Source organism: Dermacentor andersoni, chromosome 4, assembly GCF_023375885.2.
Source record: "Dermacentor andersoni chromosome 4, qqDerAnde1_hic_scaffold, whole genome shotgun sequence".
Taxonomy (NCBI): domain Eukaryota; kingdom Metazoa; phylum Arthropoda; class Arachnida; order Ixodida; family Ixodidae; genus Dermacentor; species Dermacentor andersoni.
Genome location: NC_092817.1, coordinates 203,292,771 through 203,315,461, shown reverse-complemented (window position 1 = coordinate 203,315,461; position 22,691 = coordinate 203,292,771). Strand labels below are relative to the sequence as shown.

The following is a 22,691-nucleotide window of genomic DNA, read 5'->3' as shown; positions in this document are numbered from 1 at the left end:
AGGAAACAGAAAGGCGACATTCCACGAGCTGTCACACTGAAAGCTATCTAAAAAATGTTGCCCTGTACACTGCTGTCAAAACTCTGATTGGAAGCAGCCATTATCTTACATTACCTTAAAATTCTTGCAGAGCACAACATCTTGAATGAGAAGACTTAGGACTGACTTCCTTACTCCTTCAGTTCGATGTTGTGACGAGTGGACTGGAACAATTACAATGTGCGACAGCAGTGCGATGAAGTAAAAAGTGTGTGTGTGGTGGTGCATGGCAGTGTGGCACGCGAGGGGAGCGCATGCTGGGATTTGATTGCGGACGGCTTGGGAGACTGAGCTTGGACCGACGAGGACCTGGCGGAATGTGTTCCTGCGGAAGTGATCGAGACGGCTACCGGTCTGCCTTGGCGCCTGCCTGTTCACAGACACAGCCGGGCCAGCCCAGACACGGGCAGCCAACAGTCCACTCGGGCAGCCGTCTGGGAACCATCGGGCCCCCGAGAATGGCTCCGGCAGCTGATGGTCCACCCTGGTGCCAGCGCCTGCGGTCCCTCCCGAGAGCTGTTGAAGAGACTGAGCGGCGCCATGGTTCGTGTAGTCAGCAGCACTGCCTTCGGTGCAATTTGCACTGGCAGAAGCCAGCGGAGCTTTTCGCCTGCCACGACCCTCGAGCCACCAGAGGAGTAGCCGGACCTACCAGGTGCCAAGGCTTGGACAGCCGACGCACCCGTACAAAGTCTACGTACCGTGAGGGCACCGCCGCAAGAGTGCGCATCTGACAGTCGGCTGAAAACGGACATGTAGGATAGTGAACTATGCCACATTTGCACGGAAGGTTAGGACAGGGTAACAGAGCCTTCTCTTATATGCTTAAGTGTTCTATGTATTGTTTTGTTGTGTGTCCAAGTGTCATATGTGACTAGAACTTGAATGAGATAAAAACAATGTCTGTGCCTCACACTCTCCTCACAGTGCGTTGAGCCCATGGGCCCATGAACCTTTTCTATCACAATGTTTATTGCTCTGACATTTCTGACTGACACGTTTAGTTACTCGTATGTTTCCCATTTTGTGTTGAATTACTGCAATGTCCAGTGAGCCAATAACTGCATCTATGTAGCCATGTTTTACTTTTTCTTAGAGTGAATGCACTGTTGTCTCCTGGAGCAGTAAATTTTCAATAAAATGTAAATTTTGTGTTGTAGCTAATTGCAAACAAAAAATTCTGAAATGCTTATCCCTAACCTCTGCCTGCCATCCTGATGCCATACTTTCATACTTTAAGGAGCCCAAAACACTGGCGCAATCTTCTTGATTGGTATCTCTTGCATAGTTTCAATGTTGAAGTACTGGTGTGTTACACTCTGCCTCATATCTTCCATTATCACGTGCATTTTTGTCAGTATTGCACTGCACATTGGTTTTGACTCACATGACTTCAATTGCGTAAAGCAGACTTCCCAGGCATTTAATTTTCTTGCGCCTGGAGCAGTGGCAACTGAAAGCCTTGAGCCACTGTACCTTGTGTTGGCCTATTATGCTAAAATAAGCGATTATGACGTTCAGAGGCAGTGACAAATGTTTTTTTATTTACTGCGTACACACAATTGACTGGGTGGGGGAGAGGCAGGTCGAGCTGAAGGTGGACACGAGAGGAATGTAACAAGACGCTCGCCTGTCCAACGGGGCCTGCTCACTGGGTGGTGGCAGGAGGCCGATAGTTGCGGTGCACCTGTGGGTCGATGTCGTAGACCAGGCTGAGCAGTTTCTCAATGACAGTCTTCTTGTGCTGTGCCACCAGCTGGTTCATCTCATTCATCTTCTGGCGGGTCTCAGCCTCGATCTTAGTGGCTATGTCCTCCTTGGAGCCCATGTGCTGCACACAAGCACGGATGGCATAAGGCATTCCCATCATGCAACACGAGTGATCGAAATATAGGCTGCATTACAACACTCGCCGCAGACAGCTACTCAAAAAAAGGCCATCTTGAGTTTCGTTCTAATTCTTACGAAGTTGGCATAAGAGTTTCACAAAGACAACATCAGGTTGAAAACAATGCAGGCTACTTTACTATCCAAAAAAGATGGTGACTATGCAGAAGGCGTGGAAACTTGACAGGAAGGTTGCCTGCTCACACAAAAACAGTCACGCTTTCTTGCGCACTTAATGTAGGTGATGTTTTTTTTATAGGTTTGCACACTCAACGTGTTAAAATATACTGTGGTAAGTGGCTTATGGTTTCGTTAACAGAGCGAGAACAGAGGGGACAGAAGAGAGATCAGTGCTCTGTTCTCTCTTCTGTGCCTTCTGCTGCTCTTGCACTGTTAATCAAAACTATAAGCCATGTTTTACTGAAAAGCCCAATCCTACATCCTTCTTGATAATAACTGTTTTTCCTAGCTTTCTGTTGTCAACACAAGGTGGTGTCATGTCAGAGAGGCAACTTGCAGATGGTTTCAAACATTCCATCACATGGGCTTGAAGCTGTAGTTTTAGTTTGCCGTGTAGATTTTCTCTGATGCACACCCACAATACCAGAATCTTGCTGCTCTGGTTTAACAGAGTGGTGCTCTGCTTCACTGATAGAGGGTGTTTCTAGAACACTCAATTCCATACTCAGTTTCACCTGAGGAAGCTAAGCGAGTAGTAGAGTCAGTGCAGTCTTTTCATCTGCGATACTTTCAATGGACCTTATATATTACAAATACAGCTAATAAATAGAAAGTTACATCAAATTACACATTATTTGTGCACTTCCGTGCTTCCGGTATGTGACATGCTGTGTTTTGATTGCAAGTGCAAGCTGCATGCTGCGGCTGCTGGTTGCAGAAGAATATCCCTCTGCTTGGTTCGGTGGTAAATACCGCCACGCAGGCCTGTCACTATGTGTGTGTGTGTGTGTGTGTGTGTGTGCGTGTGCGCGTGTGTGCGTGTGTGTGTGTGTGAAGTTTTCACTGGATGTAGGCTTTACACGAGGCAGGCTTAAGGCTATTCATTGAAGCTTTGAACTTAACTTGGACTGCTAGGCAGAATAATCATACTGCATGCAGCCAACTATGATCATTTTATTCAGTCATCCTCATCATATGATGATCTAATTTCAGTGGCCTTCTCCCAAAGCTGGTCATCCTCGAGTCCATCGATTACTGTTTGAGATTCTCATCATCCTGAACCTTATACCTGCTGTGGAGACTAGTAAGAGGAGACTAGAAGGTTGGTGGCACTAAGGAAGTGATAACAGGCAATTAGGGTTTTGCGAATCGTTATTTTTGAGACCAAATTGAGTGGTGGAATTAGCGGCCACAGGCTCCCACGGCTAAGCTCTGTCTCACTATTCTAAATACCATCACCTCGTGCCGCCGATTGCTGTATCGCCGCTCTCGTCACCAAAGATTGGAACCGTGTCCTTCTGTTCCTGCACCAGTCATCTTTCCTGTGACATCACTGACTGACGTCACAATAAATGCAGCGCCGCTGCATGCTACAAAAAGGAGCTCGCCCCATCAAATGTTTGGGATTAGCTGCCACCGGCTCCCATGGCTAAGCTCTGTCTTTTGCTATTCTAGGTAGGCATGTAGTTTGGCACGAAGTGCTGTTTTGTAATGCTTCCACGTTTTTATAGCTGCTGATCCCACTTTGCTGTATGTGTTTTGTGAGAAGTGTGGTGGGTGTTGACGTATACACTCACCGCGCGAGGATTGGCTAATTTATTTCCTGCCAGCAACCCAGGAGCTCCGACAATGCACACTTTGGGCTTGTGTCCACCTTCGTTCTATCTCAATGCCTAAGACCCACCTTCCTGCTGCTAGGGTCAGTTATTTCACTCATCCTGCTTAGCGCTGGCGACATGGAATCTAACCCTGGCCCTAAGATCGATGATGTTCTAGCTTTAATGAAAGAATTCCAAGAAGAAACCACGGCTAGTCTAACAGCAATAAAATGGGACATTTGCAGTATTAATTCAAAAATATGTGTTATTGAAGGCAGCCTAAGCAAAATGCCACAAATCAAAACCAAGTGTGAGAATGTAGGCGACTGTGCGCAAAGTTAAATCTAGTATCGCAAAGGTAAATGAGGAATTATTCGATATCATGGATGATATGAACAACAAGATGAGAAGAAATAATCTTATTGTCAAAGGCATTGCTGGACAGAAAAGGAGGGCTACGAAGAGTCCTAAAAAATCGTGAAAGAATTCTTTGCCACTCACCTCAATATACAGCCTGGCAACATTGAACGTGCTCACCGAGTGGGCCAGCCGCGCTCGAATTTCTATCGCCCCATAATCGTTAAATTCCTCAACTTTAAGTCGACGATGGACGTTTTGCGCAATGCCCCTAAACTTAAAAAGCTAGAATATCCGAATGTCTGCCTTGAAGATTTTTCTCCCAAGTACAATTGGCTCGCAAAAGGCTTTGGGACTTCGCCAAATCCACCCGCAATGAAAATGAGCGTTATTCAGTCTGTTTCAACTACTTCTACATGCGTGATCACACCTATCGGTACGAGTCTACCAAAGATAGAATTGTCGGGGTACCGACCAGACATGAAAATTTTGCCAATAAAACCACAAGACAAGCGAGCGCTGCTGACGTAGCCTCACACCACAAACTTCTAACACCATGACACAACATATCAGCCACCCCATCAGCTATTCAGAAATTAACAGCTACAAATAATACGGTGGAGACAGAAATAAATACGGCGGAGACGGAAAGCAGCGAACTTAACTTTTCTGCCCAGTTTGAAGTATTCCGTCAAGACTTCTCAAAGTGGCGGGGTAATGATCGCCATTAAAAAAGAATTAAATCCTTTGGCTATAGTCTATGACTCGGCCCTTGAACTTACGTGGGTTACCGCACGTTTGGCACATGTACCTTGCGCCACTGGTGCATGCTACCGACCACCTGATAGTTGCCCAGAGTTCACTGAACTGTTGACCGATTCCCTTGAGCACATTTTAAACAAGTACCTCAACTCTGTTGTTATTCTTGGAGGGGATTTCAATCACCCTGGAATAGACTGGACTGCTTCCACTGTTAGCTGTACCAGCCGTTGCCAAGAAAGTATGAAGTTTGTACACTTAGCACATGAGCATCACATGTCAGAGCTGGTAACAGAACCAACACACTGAAAAAAACAGACCCGATTCTTACTAATCATCCTGGTAATGCAGCTACCCATGTCCTGGAGGAAATCAGCAACCACCAGGTCATGCACTGCTCATTATCTCTACTACGCTCCAATGAAACAATATCAACCAAGCCCTTAATGAATTATGCATGTGCAGATTTTGAGAAAATGAATCGTATGCTGACTCCCTTTACACCCAGTTTAGAAGCAAATCTTCAAAATTGTACCACAAATGAAAACTGGGTTAATTTCGCGACATGTCAAAGAAAATAGAAGAAAGCTGTGTTCCAAAAATGACCGTCACATTGAATACAAATGACCCGTGGTTTACACAGGATGTGAAAAGAAGCTTGAACAGAAAGAAGCACACATTTAAAATGGCGTCACGAATTAATGTGACAGCAGACTGGCATAATTATAATATATCCAGGCAAACTGAGGCCACTATCATAGATGTCAAACAAATTTTTCAATCACACACTACCTAACCTTCTAAATACAGATCCTAAAATATTCTGGCGCGTCGTAAACCGCAAAGACACTAATTTGCAGACCCTCCTAGAAAGTATGCACAACAATTCTCTATCGGCAGAGGAAACCGTAGAAATATTCAGCGACCAGTTCACGTCTGTATATTCAAATGAACTTCCACTAGATTCATGAGCATTACCAGACTTCCACCCATGATCCCTTCCTGCCGATTGTCATTACTGAAAATGGTGTAGCACAAGCAATAGAGAGTCTTCAATACAAGACTAGACCGGGGCCTGATGGCATTAGTGCCAAACTTCTGAAATTAACCTGCAACAAATCAGCATACAGTGAAACCTTAATTCGAAATTTTTCTGCGGTCCCGTATTTTCCGATGTGTATTTGGCCGGATAATTTGAACTGGCGGCCTAGGATTCACCCGCCTAATTCGAAGATTTGGGGTGCTATGCGTCAATTCCCGATCCCCATTTCACCGCCAACTCGACGAAACGACGGCCATTCGGAGCCGCGAGGCGACACCACATAGCAATTGCGATTATTTATAGATGAAGCGCCCAACCCGAAGTACTGCTAGCACAAAAATCAGTCCACGGTACGCCCCGCGCACTGCCGAAATGAGCACCTGCTGAGGAGATGTGCTTCATTGCAATGCAGCAGGCATACCGTTTTTGTCACATGCTCTCGTCCCCTACTCCTCACAGTCGCAGCGGCTGTAGAGTCAGCACGTGTTCCGTGCCGCTGCCACTAGTTGCCGTTCGCCCATTCTCTCTCTGTGCCTGCGGTGACGTGTGGGCGCGCAACGCCGGTCTGCGCTGTTTATTTGTGTGCGGTGGTTAGGGGTGTTGCAGCTAGCGTGCTTTTTTATTGCGAAAGCAATACTGCTCGCACTTTCGGCCCATCAGTGGTCGTGGTGCTTCCTTACACAGCTGCGCGTCACGTGACCGTATGACGTCACGCCAGACCGAGAGACGGGGCCCCAGCTCGTGGCATCGATGGTGGAGGCGAAGCCATGCGCGCCGCTGCTGCGGCGCTACCGAGAGAGGGCGCTTGCTGGTGTGACGTCACACTAGGAGGATAAATGGGGCTACAGCTCGGCTCCTCGCAGTGGTCGGCGCGCTGCCTTGCGCTATGTCGGATGATGTATAGCCACAAGTTTAACAAAGGGCAACCATGTCCACACCATCAGCCGAACCAAGGCGCAGCCAAGGGTATTGCTTTCGCAATCTTCCAGGCTTAACCAAGCTAAGCCTTCAGCCAATTTTTTTCTGTTCTGAACTGTGCAGAAGTGCTAGTGAGCGAAGATGCCAAAGTATGACTTTAACGGTGCAGCAGAAGTTCGACTTGATCCAAGAAGAGGGTAAGAACATGTGTTCCAAGACTGAGTTGGCTGAAAGGCACAGCGTGCCCCTCTCGACGTTGTCCACAATATTGAAGAACAAGTCGAAGGTATTGGAGGCCTACAGCAAGACATTCTTCGAAGTGGTCGCGAGTGCGGGTTCCCACGTACCAAGATGTGGAATCAGCTTTACTTTGCTGGCTGCCGCTGGCTGCAGAAAGCAAACGCAGCACACCTTCCCCTCAATGGAACGATACTGCGGGAGAAGGCCAACGACTTCGCTCTACAACTTGGACACGAAGCGTTCAAGTGTAGCAATGGATGGACGGTTCAGCCGTTTTAAAGAGTGCAATAATTTGACCTTCCTATGACGAGAGCAGCAGCGCAAACGAGAGTGTCGTCGAAGACTGGAAAAAACACGTTGGCTCCGTTGCTTAGCGAGTAAGGCGCAGACGATGTGCACAACCTTGACGAGGCAGCCCTTTTTTACAAGACGCTGCCCACAAAAATGTTTGCAGCGAAGGACACCACAGTGAAGGGTCGAAAGCAGGGCAAGGAAAGAATTGCCATTCTGTTCGGTGCGAATATGTGCCGTAAACACAAGCTGCTGCTACTCCTAGTTGGAAAGGGTGGGAAGCCTCGCTGCTTTAAACATGCACGGCTGCCGCCAAGCGATGAGCTTATCTACCGGCACAACAAGAAAGCCTGGGTCACAGGCGCAATATTTGAAGATTATGTTCGGCAGCTTGACCGCAAGTTCACGGCCACAGGCAGGAATGTACTCTTCATTGTTGATAAATGCCCGGTGCATGGTGACATCCCACACCTGAAAGCTGTCAGGATGGCATTTCTTCCTCCAAACACCACGGTGATCTCGCAGCCAATGAACCAAGGCGTCATTCACCACACGAAGATTTACTGCCACCACCTGCTGAAGTGCATGCTCCTTTGCTACGACAACAGCAAGGAGTACTCCAGTGACCTCCTCGGGGCCATATGTCTTATTGTGTATGCATGGAAGCAAGGGGGCCCACTTTGATCATGCGGTGTTTTGAACACGCTGGCTTCTCGAAGGAAAGCACCGTCCATGCTATGCTGACTATTTATGTGCACTTGATGAAGGAGCTGAGTATTGCGACCGCATCAATGCACTCTGCGCAGAGGATAGCGAATCCGGTGCAGTCGGCTTCGCTGAGTATCTGAACTTTGAAAATGATCAACAAACGTACTACTCAGACTTGGAGAGTGAAGCTACCGCTGATGTGACCGTGTGCAGTGACAGCGACGATGACGATGCTAACAAGCCCTCCTGAGCACCCGCCCTCGTGGAAGTTATCGGATTGCTGAACGTTATCCCCAGTTTTGTTGAGTGCCATGATAGAAATTTTCAAATGCTGCACGTAGTTGCCCTACTAGAAAACATGACCCTTGGCGCCTAAAATTACAGGACGCAGCAAACCAGCACCTCTGATTACTTTAAGTAATCCAAAGATCGCCGAATAAAGGTAGCGCATTCCTGCAGCAAGATTTTTGCCTGGGTTGCATTTTTTGTGTGTTCAGTCAATTCGGAAACTCACTTAATTGGAAGATTCTTTTTGGTCCCGATGACTTCGAATTAACGAGGTTTTACTGTACTTTCTAAAACTAATATTTCAGCAGTGACTTGACACAGGTTGCGTCCCAGAAGATTGGCAATCAGCATATGTAATACCTATATTTAAATCCGGCATAAAACCTTGTGCTAATAACTACCGACCGATCTCTCTAACGTCTAGTGCATACAAAATATTCGAGCATATTCTGTTTACACACAGTTTCTCACCTGAATAAAAACAACTTGCTACAGTCGAACCCTGCTATATCAAACTCGCAAAAACATGCCTATTCGTTCAATATAGAGCATAATTTAATATAAAGAATTGGATGTAATAAAAGTACATACGATCTATAATATCACTTTATTGATGAAACTAGCTTAGTTTCCCATGAAATAGTCCTGTATTTTCTTCTGCTTGGGCAATTTCGCTACCTGCGACGTACACACTTCTCCACATTGTCTAAGGAGCCGGAGCAGCTGAGGCCGCAACCTTCCGCATTCGCGCAGAAGCACCGGACTAGTGTGAGTGCACCAATCACCTCGGAGGATGTGGGCAAACGATCGTCGTTGCTTTCTTCATTGTGCCCACTTTCACTTGTGCTCGGTATGATGTCGGCAGTGTAGTCTTCGTTTTCGGGCTCTCCCGTGGTCGCGACATCATCATCTGTACTTACAAGCTTGTCGGCCCTTGATTCGTCAAAGCTTCTGCAAATTCTGACAGCTCACTATAAACTTCAGCAACCCCGGCAATAGCTTCGTTGCATTTATCAGAATTTAGTCATCACCGAGCATGCGGAAGCCGGCACGTCTAAAGCAATTTTGGATGAGCCACTTGTACACTGCTGTGCGTACGCGTCGGGCGCCACAGGCACTGGGTCGTGACTTTGGCCACTTTAGCCCTAATCTCCCCCTTATTCTTCAAGATCGTGCTGAGAGCACTCCTCGAAATTTTGCACAATGCGGGGACACCGACTTCTCACCCTGTTCGACCCGATTTATGATTTCGAGCTTCACAACGAAAGGCGAATTCGGCCGCTTCATCATGACAACACTGCGGGAGAAGGCCCACAATGCGCAAAATGGCGCAAGCACAATGAGCCAGAAAAGCAGTGAGACAACTCGCACTTGCACTATATTGCCCGACGAGGGCACAAGAGCGTCTGATTGGCTGTCTGAGCAAGAGCGGTGGGCCAGGATAATTTTCTGCAGGGGGGTGTCGGTGGATCACCCGAAGCAGTGCGGTCATGGTAGGGAGAGTGGTTGGATGGAGCCACGCCGCCGGGTTTCCCCGCCACCATGAGTGAAAGCCAACTTCTGGGGGCACTTTTTCGCGCTTTACGTTTGATATATCGGGAGTCACTGCTATTTCTGTTCGATACAAGCGTAATTTTTGCTATATATACTCATTGTAACTATACTATGTTCCGAAATTGTTCGATATAAAGAATAATTCGATGTAAACGGGTTCAATATAGTCCGGTTCGACTGTAATCGATAATCAACATGGCTTCCGTGATAACCGTTCTTGCGATACTCAGCTGTTTGAATTCTTAACTTATCTTCATGATTCTCTGAATAACTATTGATATACAGATGCATTTTTTATTGACCTTTGTAAGGCATTCGATCGCATGCAACACATACGATTAATGACTAAAATTTAGAATCTTAAGTTTGATAAAACAACCCAATGAATCAACAGTTTTCTTACTAACAGGGTTCAGTCAGTCAAACTTAAAAATGTTATCGCTGGTCCCAGCATCGTCAACTCAGGAGTACCTCAGGGCTTCGTGCTCGGCCCTTTACTGTTCTGTCTACATTAATGATATCGGATCCAACACTGCCTCTTCGCTGTGCCTGTTTGCCGATGACTGTGTCATATACAGGGAAATCGCTGGACCAAGTGACAACCACTCTGTAGTTGGACCTGACAAAACTGTCAGATTGGTGGCACGTTCATGGCAAATGGAAATTAATGTTCATAAAACCAAGCACGTACGTTTTTATTCCGTTCCAGATCTGTCGCCTAACGCATACGCTGTAAATAACACAGTAATTGAAATGGTTCCATCAGTAAAATATTTAGGCATTTTTTTTCAATTTTGATTTATCTTGCACTGAACACGAGGAATACATCACCGGCAAAGGTTGGTCTTCTGAAACAACGCTTGAAACTTGCAAACAAAGATACTGAACTTCACGTGTATAACACTAATCAGACCATCCTTAGAATACACTTCGATAGTATGGCACCCGCACACAGCAAACCTTACTGATATGCTTGAATCTGCTCAAAACAAAGCTCCGCGGTTTATTTTGTCATCTTATTCTTATTTGTCATGCACAGAAAATTTTCCAGCCGATAATTCTTCCACAGGTTATACCACAGTGATTCGCCATTCTACCGAACCTTCATTCACCCGGCTTCCTACATTTCGACACACATCGACCATGAACATAAGATAAAACCTATATTTTCTCGTACAAAAAAACATCAGTATTCACCCTTTGTTTTATAGGTCAATGAGTGGAATTCTCTGCCCACTAGCATTGTCGCCCACACACAGCAATCAACTTTCCAATCTAATTTACTTGTTTTCTTTGAAATTGATTATCAATTTTAGCCATGTTAACATTTGATGCTGTATAAGCAATGTGTAGTGCTTTCGAAATGTATGTGCTTTTTATATTTATGCTGCGGTCCTTTCTGTATTTTTTGATGACTGACTGCTTTTACTTCATCCAAACATGTTGATTTGTTAAGAAAGACCACTCTTGTTCATGATTACTGTATGCCACCCCCCCTTATGTAATGCCCTTTCGGGCCCTTGAGGTATATAAATAAATAAATAAATAAATAAATAAATAAATAAATAAATAAATAAATAAATATTGCTGAAAGCAAATGGCACTGAAAATCGAACACTTTTCAAATAGTGATTAATCACTTTCTTGAATTCATAATGTTAACAAGCTCCGTTATTATGTTGCATGCTATGAACTGTTGTTTATTGGAAATACAAATGGAGCATGAAGAGGAAATCAACAGTTTGCTTAATGGAACAAATAAACAAGTAAAACAGTTTAGAGTGCGTGAATGATCACTGTATAGCCGGTAAAGTCATGGTAATTGCATTTCCTCTGCAATTGACGAAGGTATCACGGTGGGACTTCTTTGCCAATGATTGCTTATTATACAAAGAAACTAATAGCATGGAAGATCAGCAATTACTCAGTGACGCTCTTAGGGCTATAGAAAAATGTGCGACAAATGGAAAATGAAACTAAATGAGAGTAAAGCTGTTGTATTGTGCATAACAAATAAAATAAATCATTTGATTTTAATTACACAGTGAATTCTTTGGTGCTTTCCACGGTTGACGTGCTGAAATACTTAGGCACACATATATCCGCGAATTTAAGCTGGTCAAACCATGTTATAAAAATATGCGAAACTGTGCAAAAGAAGCTTTGGTTCTTGCGACAAATATTGCAGTTAGCCTGACAGTCAGTAAAACTAACAGCTTATTTAACGTACGTTCGGCCCACGCTAGAATATGCCAGCATAATCTGGGACCCTTATCAGTCAGGGTTAATTGAGAGACTGGAAAGGGTAGAAAGAGTCGAGCAGCAAGGTTTATTCCATCAAGTAATTTTCATACAGATTCTACCTCCGAAATGATCAGTTTGCTGAACTTGCCTACGCCTGCTGAACGCAGGTGCATAGCTAGGTTAGTTTTCTTCTCACTAAAAACACAGTTAACATCAAAAGTAAACATTATTTGACAGCACGACAAGGCATAACGTTATGCAAAAGCAAACATACTTTTAAAATACTTCAGATGAACATTAACACCGTAACATCTTCCTTCTTCCCAAGAACCATTAAAGAATGGAATGAATTACCGGTGTTAATGCGAGAAAACACCAGTGCAGAACAATTTGAGAAAAACTTAAAGCTACATTGAAAGATGCACGTACGTATATGTGCTCACCGCATTTTTTGGGTGTGTATGAACTTGTTAGTTAACATGTGTTGTATTATTAATTGGAGTAAGTGCAGAACATTTCGCTTATGTATCTTTTTTGTTTGCTTATGTTCGCTTATTCAAGTACTGGACTAATTGCCGAAATGCTGCTATGGACCTGTTCTTTTTTTGTACTCTGTGTAATATTCATGTATTGTACTAATTGTTGAAGTGCTGCTTTTGACCCACCCTGTAATGGCCGACAGGCCAACAGTATGAGTAAACAAAAAAATAAGTCAGGCTGCCTGAGCAATGTAGCCTGCTCCAATATGCAATCTCAAGTTTTATACCTATACTGTGCCAGCAGGAATTAAATTCGTTCCTTTGTTCCAGTTTTACGTTTATTGCACACAGTTGACATTCTGCAGTATTTGTATTTAGAAAGATATTTGTATTTATGAATAGTAGTGACTATTCGATTAGAAGACCGAATCAAATAGGGCACTACTGGATTTGTCATTCAAGAGTTTCAATATCTGCACACCTCTACATAATATAAAGTGCTTTCAACTGTGAGTAGTGTTGCTTAGTGTATAAAGATATTGAAAAATTTTAATGCACCAGGAAGCTTTAAAGAACTAGCTTGGCAACATGTACCACTGCCCATTTTCACGGAGTTGCTAAATCACCATCATGAACTTATCTGGAAGTTCACAATACTTTGTATTGGAATGTTCAGGTAAGCTTACATGAAATAAATAAAGTAATGCTTGCTCTCACCTGCACCTGAATTCACAAGCATACATGCTTGTGTACAACTCATCACAGTCAACGCAAAACAGCTGTGACATATCACAAAATTCCATTGTGAATAATTCTGTTACCCTCACCAGTCAGTACTTCCAGATTAGCTGGCTCATACTTGAGGGGCTATCTAGCAGTGATACGGCTGCTCCACTCCACTGAAGCATGGCTTGGGGAATTTTCACGTCAATCCTTGTATGACCAAAGGGCACTGAGCACATGACAACATGTCGTGAATGGCTCATTGGGCTACACAGATATATTGGCATATTCAACTGGTCACTTCTGTGTTCTCATTAATAAAAGACAGCATTTGAGTTGTATTTTGGCCTCTGGCTTCATTATACATACAGTTGAATTTCCCTACAACGAAATTGACGGGGCGCCAAAAATTCTGTTGTGGAAATTTGTTGCCATGATATTATGAAATACATAGGCAACACGTGACTTGGTGATGAAAAAGCAAGCTCTAATTTCAAAAACTGGTCAGTTTAGCGTGTTTGCACTTCTTGCCAAGTGATGGCACAATGTGACTCCCGCATGCCACCAGCAGGGCCTTGTCGTCGTCCTGGAACCCGATGCAACGCCCGACTGTATCGAATGTGTCCATGACCTGCGATGTAGTCAGTGGTCCGGGCTCACGTTGCGCGGTTGTTCCATCTTCGTCCAACGAAACAGTCTTCCTGAACGCTCTTCAGGATTTCTTGGTCTGTCAATGCTTCGTGCACCACCACACACGAGTTGGCTTGGATGTACTCGTTGGGATGTACAGTGCTCACGGATTGAAATAGGACACGGAGCATTTAGTACAACCCTACATATGTGCAGAGTACGCGAGAGCACAATGTCATGTCGCTAGGAATTTGGTCACCAAAGGTGACGAGGGCTCCGATGTAAGTGTACGCGCCAGAATTACGTCGATGTGACACGAACTGCAGCCGGTTGAAGCGAAAGTATGCGCATTACTTAACCCTAAATTGACGCGTTTCATTCCGTGAGCACTGTACATCGGCGGGCACATCTCCACTTTCCTGCGGGGCTGCCCACGTGGCTGCAACTTCATCAAACAGCGACCTGTTTCCATTGCTACTTTCATTCTCAGAGTCCAATGTCTCGGCAGCCTGCGCAGTGAACCCAGCATGGCGGAAACAGTTGCAGATTAAGGCCGAAGTGGCAATTATTTGGAGCACCATAGAGAGGTCCACTTTTGTTTCACGGCCCAAATGCATGTTCAGAAGCATCCTTTGAATAAGGCGCTCAAGGTAGGCCCGCTTGACACTCTGGATGACCCGGGTCCTTGGTTGAGGCGTTGAATGACAGAGGTGCACAATTCGGTGGAAAGAACTTTTAACTGCATGTTTCCCAGCTCAGTGTCCTCTATGATGTGGGCAGAACAATTGACTAAAAGTAGAAAAACCTTTCGCCCTTGCCTGCTCATGTCCAAATCGAAGGCTTCGACCCACTCTCCGAAAATAGCCCGGGTCATCCACGCCTGAGTGTTAGTCACATACTTCACGGGAAGGCTCTGGTTTCCTTCGAAGCTGCGTGGTTTGGCACTTTTTCCGATGAAAAAAGTGGTTGCTTCTCTGAACCGTCCATATTGGCGCACAGAAGCATGGTTATCCTCTTCTTACTGTGCTTGCCTCCATGGCAGTGCAGCCCCTTAAAATCCATAGTCCTGGTGGGCAGCATCTCACAAAAAAGCTCGGTCTCACTGGCATTATAAATATCCAATGGCGCTTAGTCTTTCAGGATGCCTGCGAGGCTGGCTGACATCAACACAGTGGCGCCGTCACTATCCACCGAAGCAACTTCACCGCAGAAAACTTTGCCAATGATGCTGTCGCCTGACTTGAATGTGTTCAGCCAACCTACGCTGGCCTTAAAGCCACCTATTGCTAGCATGCAGGCATAATCCAGTGCTTTTTGCCCAAGGGTGATTTTCTAGGCCTTCGTCTCCATGAACCAGGTGCAAACTGCCTTGTCCAAGGCCTCGTGCAATGGCTGAGTCACTTTCTTGGTGCTTCGCTGACGTTCCTGAAGCTAGCGTTTTGGCTATACAATCCTTGCTCTTCAATATTGCTGAAAGAAAGCTCGCTGGAATTCCAAGTTCTGCAATTATTTTTTCTTTACAGCTTCAGATTAAGCGATAACTCGAGCCTTCTGTTCTAGCGACAAAAACTTACGTTTGTCAGCTGCGATGTCCTTCAGCTGACTTTCCAACAGCTTCGAGAGACAATGACCAAATGGCTTGCAATTGTTCATTGTTAAGCATGCGTTGCCCGAATGCCTCGTCGCGCCCTACCGGAATTTGACCTCACAACTGCTACTTCGTATAGTAATTGGTATTGTACAATGAAGCCACTTTTACGACACATTGTAGAATATTAATAGTTAGAAATAATATAAAAATAAAATTATTGCATGTATGTTATCTGTATGCACCCCATTTTCCTAACCAGTATGACCCAAAACGTTTCCTCGGAGCTCGGATGCTCCTCCATGAGAGTGCATTGCATCGGCATCACCAATGCGGCATGGTGACTGTTGTTTGCGTTGAGTCATGGCCCAAGCAGCTCCAGTTCATGTTTTTTGCTGTCAAGGTCGATGGTTTGTCAAGGCATGAAAAAACTTTTAGGGGTTTCGATGAGCTACAGTTTAAATAATTTTGCTTATGTCTGCTCCGTAAAAACTTTGTTGAAAATAGAACGTGTTCATGTAGTAGTTCGTTTTGGAGAAATTTTGATGCATTATGTTCTATGGCACATTGATGGGGAATGAAAATATCTTCGTTCGGGCAAAAATTTAGTTGAAGTGGACTTCGTTGTGCTGGGATTCGACTGTAGTAGGTTGGATTGGGCTAGGTTCATGGAAAGCACCTTAGTGGCAAAGAACAAGAGGAGACCCATGAAATCAATTCCAACTGCAGGCATCAGGACTTGTACAACACGGGGCACCAGCCACTTGTAAAAGTTGTACAACATGGGTGAAGAAAACCTAAGTGTAAAGGACATTGTAAATTTAAAGGTTTTCATGTGCTACAACTGGAACATTGCCTCTCTGCCTCAACAAACAGAACGTCTGGAATTTCTATCAGCACTTCAGCCAACAAGACCACATTCATAAGCTTTGTTAAAATTAAACAGCATTTGAAAAGAAGTAAAATGAAGGAGCATCTTTAAGTACATGTTAAAGTTGAAGTAAATGTTGAATAATTTTCAGCGTTAAGTACCAAACGTAGAGTGCAACATATTTGCATCATACCAATTTTGAGATACACAGCACTATAACAAAGCTTTCCAGTTTAGCTTTTTAAAACAGGGGCAAAAAACAGACAAACCAGAATGTTTGAAGTTTTTTGTGTGACTGCAAAATTAACCAGGTAGTAATGCATTAAAAAAAGCTTGCTATTTGAAGCAGTTCTTATCTACAGCTGCTAGCCTAACATGGCACCATCATGTGTGGAAACATTTTTCATCAAGAAAAGTTATTTCCTATTTTTCATATTTGATGTTCCATTGGATGCCATGCTCTCAAAGCTTTTGAAGCTGGGATACAGAAAGTGCTTATGCAAGGTCTGTTAGAAAAGTATCCGACCTTTGGCTGAAGAAAAAAAAAAAGAAAAAAAAAACTGGCACAACTGGAGTATTGGAAACCTAATCACCCTCAAAGTAGTCTCCTGGGGACTCCACACATTTCTCCCAGCGGTGCTGCCATTGTTGGAAGCATTCCGAGAAAGCCTCTTTCAGAATGGTGTTTAGCTCAGGTGTCGTTGCAGCCATAATGTCCTCTCTTGTCTGAAATCATGCTCCTTTCAATGGCCTCTTGATTTTGGGAAACAGCCAGAAGTCGCAGGGGGCCATATCAGGAGACTAAGGAGCCTGTTGAACTACAGGAATCTGGTTTTTCGCCAAAAAAGTCCGAATCAAGTGCGAGGAATGTGCAGGAGCATTGTCGTGACGGATGTGCCAATTTCCTGTTGAACGCAACTCCGGTCTCCTGTGCTGCACAGCACCACGTAGGCGACGAAGGCCATCCCTGTCGTCCTCTTTGGTGATTGTTTGACCCTGTGGTGCGTACTCGTGGTGTACCACATCGCGGGAGTCAAAAAAAGCAGTCAGCATCACTTTCACGTTGCTGCGCACTTGGCGGGCCTTCTTTGGTCTTGGTGACGTGGAATGCTTCCACTGTGACGACTGGGATTTGGTTTCCGGCTTGTACCCGTACACCCAAGGCTCGTCACCAGTGATTGTGGTGTTTGTGAAGTCGGGGTCACTGTTTGTGGAATCCATCATGTCCTGCGAGACTTCAACATGAAGTTGCTTTTGCTCCGTGAGCAGCTTCGGCACAAATTTTGCAGCAACTCTCTTCATGGCCAAATCTTTGGTCATAATGGAATGTGCAGAAAAAGTGCTGATGCCCACCTCTTCCGCAATTTCTCGGATAGTCACACGACAGTCCCACATCAACACAGCGTTCATTTCGGCAATGACCTGGTCATTTTGACATGCTGATGGCCGACCAGAGCGTGGCTCGCTCTCCATCGATGTGCGGCCATCTTTAAAGAAGTTGTACCACGCCTTAATCTGTGTGCTGCTCATAGCATCGTCACTGAAAGCTGTTCGAATCTTCCGAATGGTTTCCACTTGGCTGTCGCCCAGTTTCTGGCAAAATTTGATGCAGTAGCGCTGCTCCAGTTACTCTGCCATTTTCCTTGCAGTAAAAAACCGACGAGAGCACTTCGCACTACCTCACTCAAGCGCTGCGTCCAAGCGACTGACGCCATCAGCAGGCGGGGAAAAATTCACGCATGCGCACGGAGGTTCAAGGTCGGCTGATGCAAGCGCGCTTGTTTCATATCCGTCAGGTGTTCGCAAAAAAAAAAATAAGGTCGGATACTTTTCTAACAGACCTCGTATACCCTTTTTTGTCGCACCAATTTTTACCGATTCAGGCAAATCACAACCATTGCAAACATATCACGGGTTTTATGTGCTGCATTAACATCTTGGCTATTACGCATACCGCAGTCACGGGCTCCATGTCAATTTTGACAAGCTGGGGTTCCTTGGCCCTTTCTGTGCGAACGACAAGTGGCAGTCGCTTCATCATACTGGTGTGAATGTTTTGCTACTAAATGGCCTCAGCTTCTTAAAGAATTTATTTCTTTAAGGTGCACGTGGCATAAATGAAGAGGAAATCTGGTTCTCCTGGACTCCAAAAATGGTGGTGCAGAGTGAGGTGACTGCTGTGATGGCAGTCAATGTTGAAGTCGTGTTCTGGGATGCTTCTCCACCTCAAGTAAACATTTAGACTTGGAAAGCGAGCAGTGTTCGTAGCTTCACCTTGGTAGTAAAAAAAAAAAAAAAATTATAGGGTTTTACGTGCCAAAACCACTTTCTGATTATGAGGCACGCCGTAGTGGAGGACTCCGAAAATTTCGACCACCTGGGGTTCTTTAACGTGCACCTAAATCTAAGCACACGGGTGTTTTCGCATTTCGCCCCCATCGAAATGCGGCCGCCGTGGCCGGGATTCGATCCCGCGACCTCGTGCTCAGCAGCCCAGCACCATAGCCACTGAGCAACCACGGCGGGTCACCTTGGTAGTAATGATTGTGAGAAAGATTTAGAGCCTGTGATAACCTCTTTATGTGGACTGAGCTTGACAAAAAAGTGCTTTGCCACCCAAACTTTGCAATTTCCCTTCCCCACTGACAAACAATAATGGGTGCGCTTGAGGTATACCAAAAGCAGATTTGAATTCTGTTCCAAAAAATATTGCCCTTGATATAGACTGTTTCTGTGGCCTTGTCTATCTGCAACTGCAACTCAAAAGCATGAAAAACATAACTTACAGTAAAAGATTAAAGAACAAATGAACTGCAGATACTGCAATAATGAAAACTGTTCACAATGTCACAAAAAATGCGGGATATCGGGATATCCTGGTGGTCCCCCCCCCCCCCCCCCCCAAAAAAAGAAGGTTTGCAGGAAAACGATTAATCCGCAGCCAATGCTCGGTTCTCGCACTGTACCCTTATAGGAATGTGGCAGCTGGGAACGGAGCCCGCAACTTTCTGGTCAGCAGGATCACCTCATAGACAGTGAGCCCAATAATAGAATTGAAAAAACCTAGAAGCCAGCCTTCCTGCACAGCACAATCACCATGACAGCACAGCCTGTTCTTGTTGCAATGTAGTGTCCACTAGAGCATATCCGGCTTCTGGAGAAGCCTGCCTGCTGAGGCTCAATCTCTTTGTAGATTCACACTTTTGTGTCATTTGTGTTATTGCTGCTGGAATGGCACCGTCACGAGCTACTTCTAGTGCACAGCACAGGTGTTCACAGTGATGTCCACAATGTGAGAGCATGACCTTAAATTAAGGAACACATCTTGGGAACTTGGCAGGCCACTGAAACCGATGCGGGTGCACACCATACTCGGATAAGAGTACCTTTCTACGACACGCAAAAACAAAAAGAGGTAATTGAAGCAGCTCGCAATCAGGAATGCTGGCAACTGCTGCGTGAGCACAGCTAATGTAAATATTAGCAATAAAAAAGCACTGTTTCTCAATGGTCTGCTGCGATGCATTTTTCTCCTTTTGTTGTTGTTGTTTGATAACATGTCTGCATGTGTAAATGTTGGCTTGGCGATAACAAAATAATATAGCTGGAAGTCAGTGCCGGCCCAAGTGGTTTGTCCAGCGCACTCGCGCCGCACAAACTCGCTTATAGTCAGTGAACAAATTCTTTTGGTTCAGAGAAGCTGAACAAACAAGACGTCATGTTGCATTTAACAATTGCAATGAGGTCAGGCCGCACCACCAGTGTGAACAAAATTTCGTAGTGCCCAGCAGGTTTCATATGTTTATGGTGCCTATTGGAGACATACCCTAGCCTCGTACTCCTTGAACTGGCGTTCCTTTTCGGCCTTGAACTTGTTTATCTCCACCTCAGCTTCATCCTTGGCCTGCTTTAGACGCTTGGCCTTGCCTGTAAAACAGTAAGGGCACCACATCTGCACCATAAAAGACTGTCACCAGAGTGAGAAAATTTCAGAGCACAATAAACTATATCCCTGGCAAGCTGTATACCACAGGAAAAGAAATGCAATTTTTGGATAAAAAAAAGGACTTCCCCATAACATAATGAAATCTGGCAAAGGGCACTGCACTCTGGAATTGACTGCTGATGCTGTTCTGTGAGTAACCGACTTACTAGTTCTCGAATCATTTGAAAACACTCCAAGCGGTTCCACATAACATATTGAAATCTGGCAAAGGGTACAGCGGACTTAGGAATTATTTGTTGGTGCTGTTCTGTAAGTGACCGACAAGGTTGACTGCAAGATACTACTAATGCTCCAAGTGAGCCATGATCAACTGTGTAGCGCAAGCTGGCTAATGTAGACAAGCTCCTACGTAACATACAAGAAGAGAATTCTGGGGCAGAACAACATGACCAGATTGCACCAAATATGGCAAATCACAAAACTGATATCGGTACAAAAGCAACGACCATAGTAAGGAGACATTCTGTGAATGGAACTGGGAAATGCAACCGCTTCTCACCGTAATTTTAATTTTGTAACCCAATCACGAAAGCTTTCGTTGGCACGTAAAACCCCAGAATATAATTTAACGAAAGCACCCGAGCTTGGAAATAAGTTGCGACTCTCATGCACGGCAATAACAAATATGTCAGCAATTCCGACGGCGGTGCATTAATGCAAACGGGCAGAAACGGCAGATTTTTGTTCGGCTTGCGAGGGGGCGGGGGTCGTCAGTATGAAATGGTTTCGAACGTTCATGGCTAAAGTGAAACTCCAAGCGATTCCAGCGGCATGAGAGTTTGTTTTGACGGGCCCGTCTCGAATACTTAAACGACGCGAAGGCAGCAAGCCACCAGTACTGTTCAGATATATATACATATATTGTTCATAATTGGTAATGGAGTATCAGTGCGGGGTGAGTAACAAGCTGATTAAACACAGGGTGAACAAAAGGGAAAAAAGAGTTCTAAAGCATTGATACAACAAAATGGAGCATATTTTCCACTAGGTCAGCAGAGAAAAGCAACGATGAAAACATTAGTAGGAAGCACAGCGCGACTCGGAAGAGCCCGACCTCTCGTCACGTGAGGTATTCGTGCAGCGTTCGAACGTACGTTTTCGGGCTTCGGCGACTCTTTCAGAGGCCTTCTTCTCAGCAGCGAGAAGCTGCTGAACCCCCTGGCTTTGGCTGGTCATTATTGGGTTTGAGAAACGACTAGCACCGGCAGAAAAGCAAGATCCTGTCCCGCTGCACGATCAGAGCAGCCCGACGAACCCGATGCCGCAGTCAGGTGACTCGCGGCGAATCATAAAATTGAGACGCGAACCTGCTGCCCCGTGCACTCTCAAGTTCCAGCGATCGCCACAGAGGGCAAAAAATTAAAGAGCTTGGTGGCGCAAACCACCGCCCCAATTCAAAGGGGACGCTCATAACATCCATCAAACTATCCATCCATCTATGCATACATCCACAGCATAGAGTTTCATATTTTTAGAAACTCTATGATCCACAGAGTTTCTCAGAGTTTCTCACTTGTTCATAGAGTTACTATACTGATCACACTTGTTATAGTGAGAAACTCTATGGTTTCTCACTAGAGTTCAGAACATCTTCATAAACATCTTCATAAAATGTTTCAATTCACGCATATCACATCTTTACTCACCTATGGGGAACCAGCGCTGGAGTTTTCACGACACCTACAGCGCTGCCCTGGCGGTCAGAACGTCCACAACTCAGCCGCTCCCGCGAACGAAAATTCCTACTGCAGGTAGTGGCGTTGCGTGCGCTGAAAGTCGAAGGAAAACAAAAGGACGCCGACGATACTGTTGCGTATACAAGTGCCGCAACTACGTCGGGATGAGCGAGGATGTATCCTTCTGCGTCTTTCCATCTAAACCCTACGAACAAGAACGGAGGCGGCGTTGGATCCAAGCAGTCAGGCGAGCGGAGTAAGTTCCTGTCTTGTCGCCCTGCCAAGCGGTGTCGGGCTGGTTTCTAAATCGAATTTCGCGTGTGTGCTTGGTTTATTCGATAGTGAAGACGGTCAGCCGTGGCAGCCAGTACCAAACAGCAGAATGTGCAGTCGGCATTTCGTCGGAAACAAAATGAGCATGCACTATCCGGCATATGTACCAACCATTTTTCCTTCGCAATACCACCGCCAAGCCCCTTCCAATGCCACCGCACGAAGCGAACGATACGAAAAGTAAATATTATCCATTCATTGCCAAGGATTATGTGGGAGGGAAGCTGCCTTGTAATACGAGTTGTGTGCGCATATTGCCGGCGCACGCGCGACTAAGCCG

At 45.2% G+C, this 22,691-nt stretch overlaps 1 protein-coding gene and 1 long non-coding RNA gene across 2 annotated transcripts; both read right to left on the bottom strand.

Moving 5' to 3' along the window:
* Window positions 1-1,561: 1,561 nt before the first annotated feature.
* On the bottom strand, window positions 1,562-21,731 carry Vha13 (V-type proton ATPase subunit Vha13). The gene is made up of 3 exons (XM_050185367.3): window positions 21,497-21,731; window positions 20,223-20,323; window positions 1,562-1,870 (listed from the first exon to the last, which is right to left on the bottom strand). Exons 1-3 carry the CDS (start codon window positions 21,576-21,578, stop codon window positions 1,688-1,690), a joined length of 366 nt encoding a protein of 121 aa, XP_050041324.1. The 5' UTR covers window positions 21,579-21,731; the 3' UTR covers window positions 1,562-1,687.
* LOC129386690 (uncharacterized) lies at window positions 18,469-19,266 on the bottom strand. The gene is made up of 2 exons (XR_008613989.1): window positions 18,927-19,266; window positions 18,469-18,670 (listed from the first exon to the last, which is right to left on the bottom strand). It is a non-coding gene; the product is annotated as an uncharacterized lncRNA (long non-coding RNA).
* Window positions 21,732-22,691: the final 960 nt, after the last annotated feature.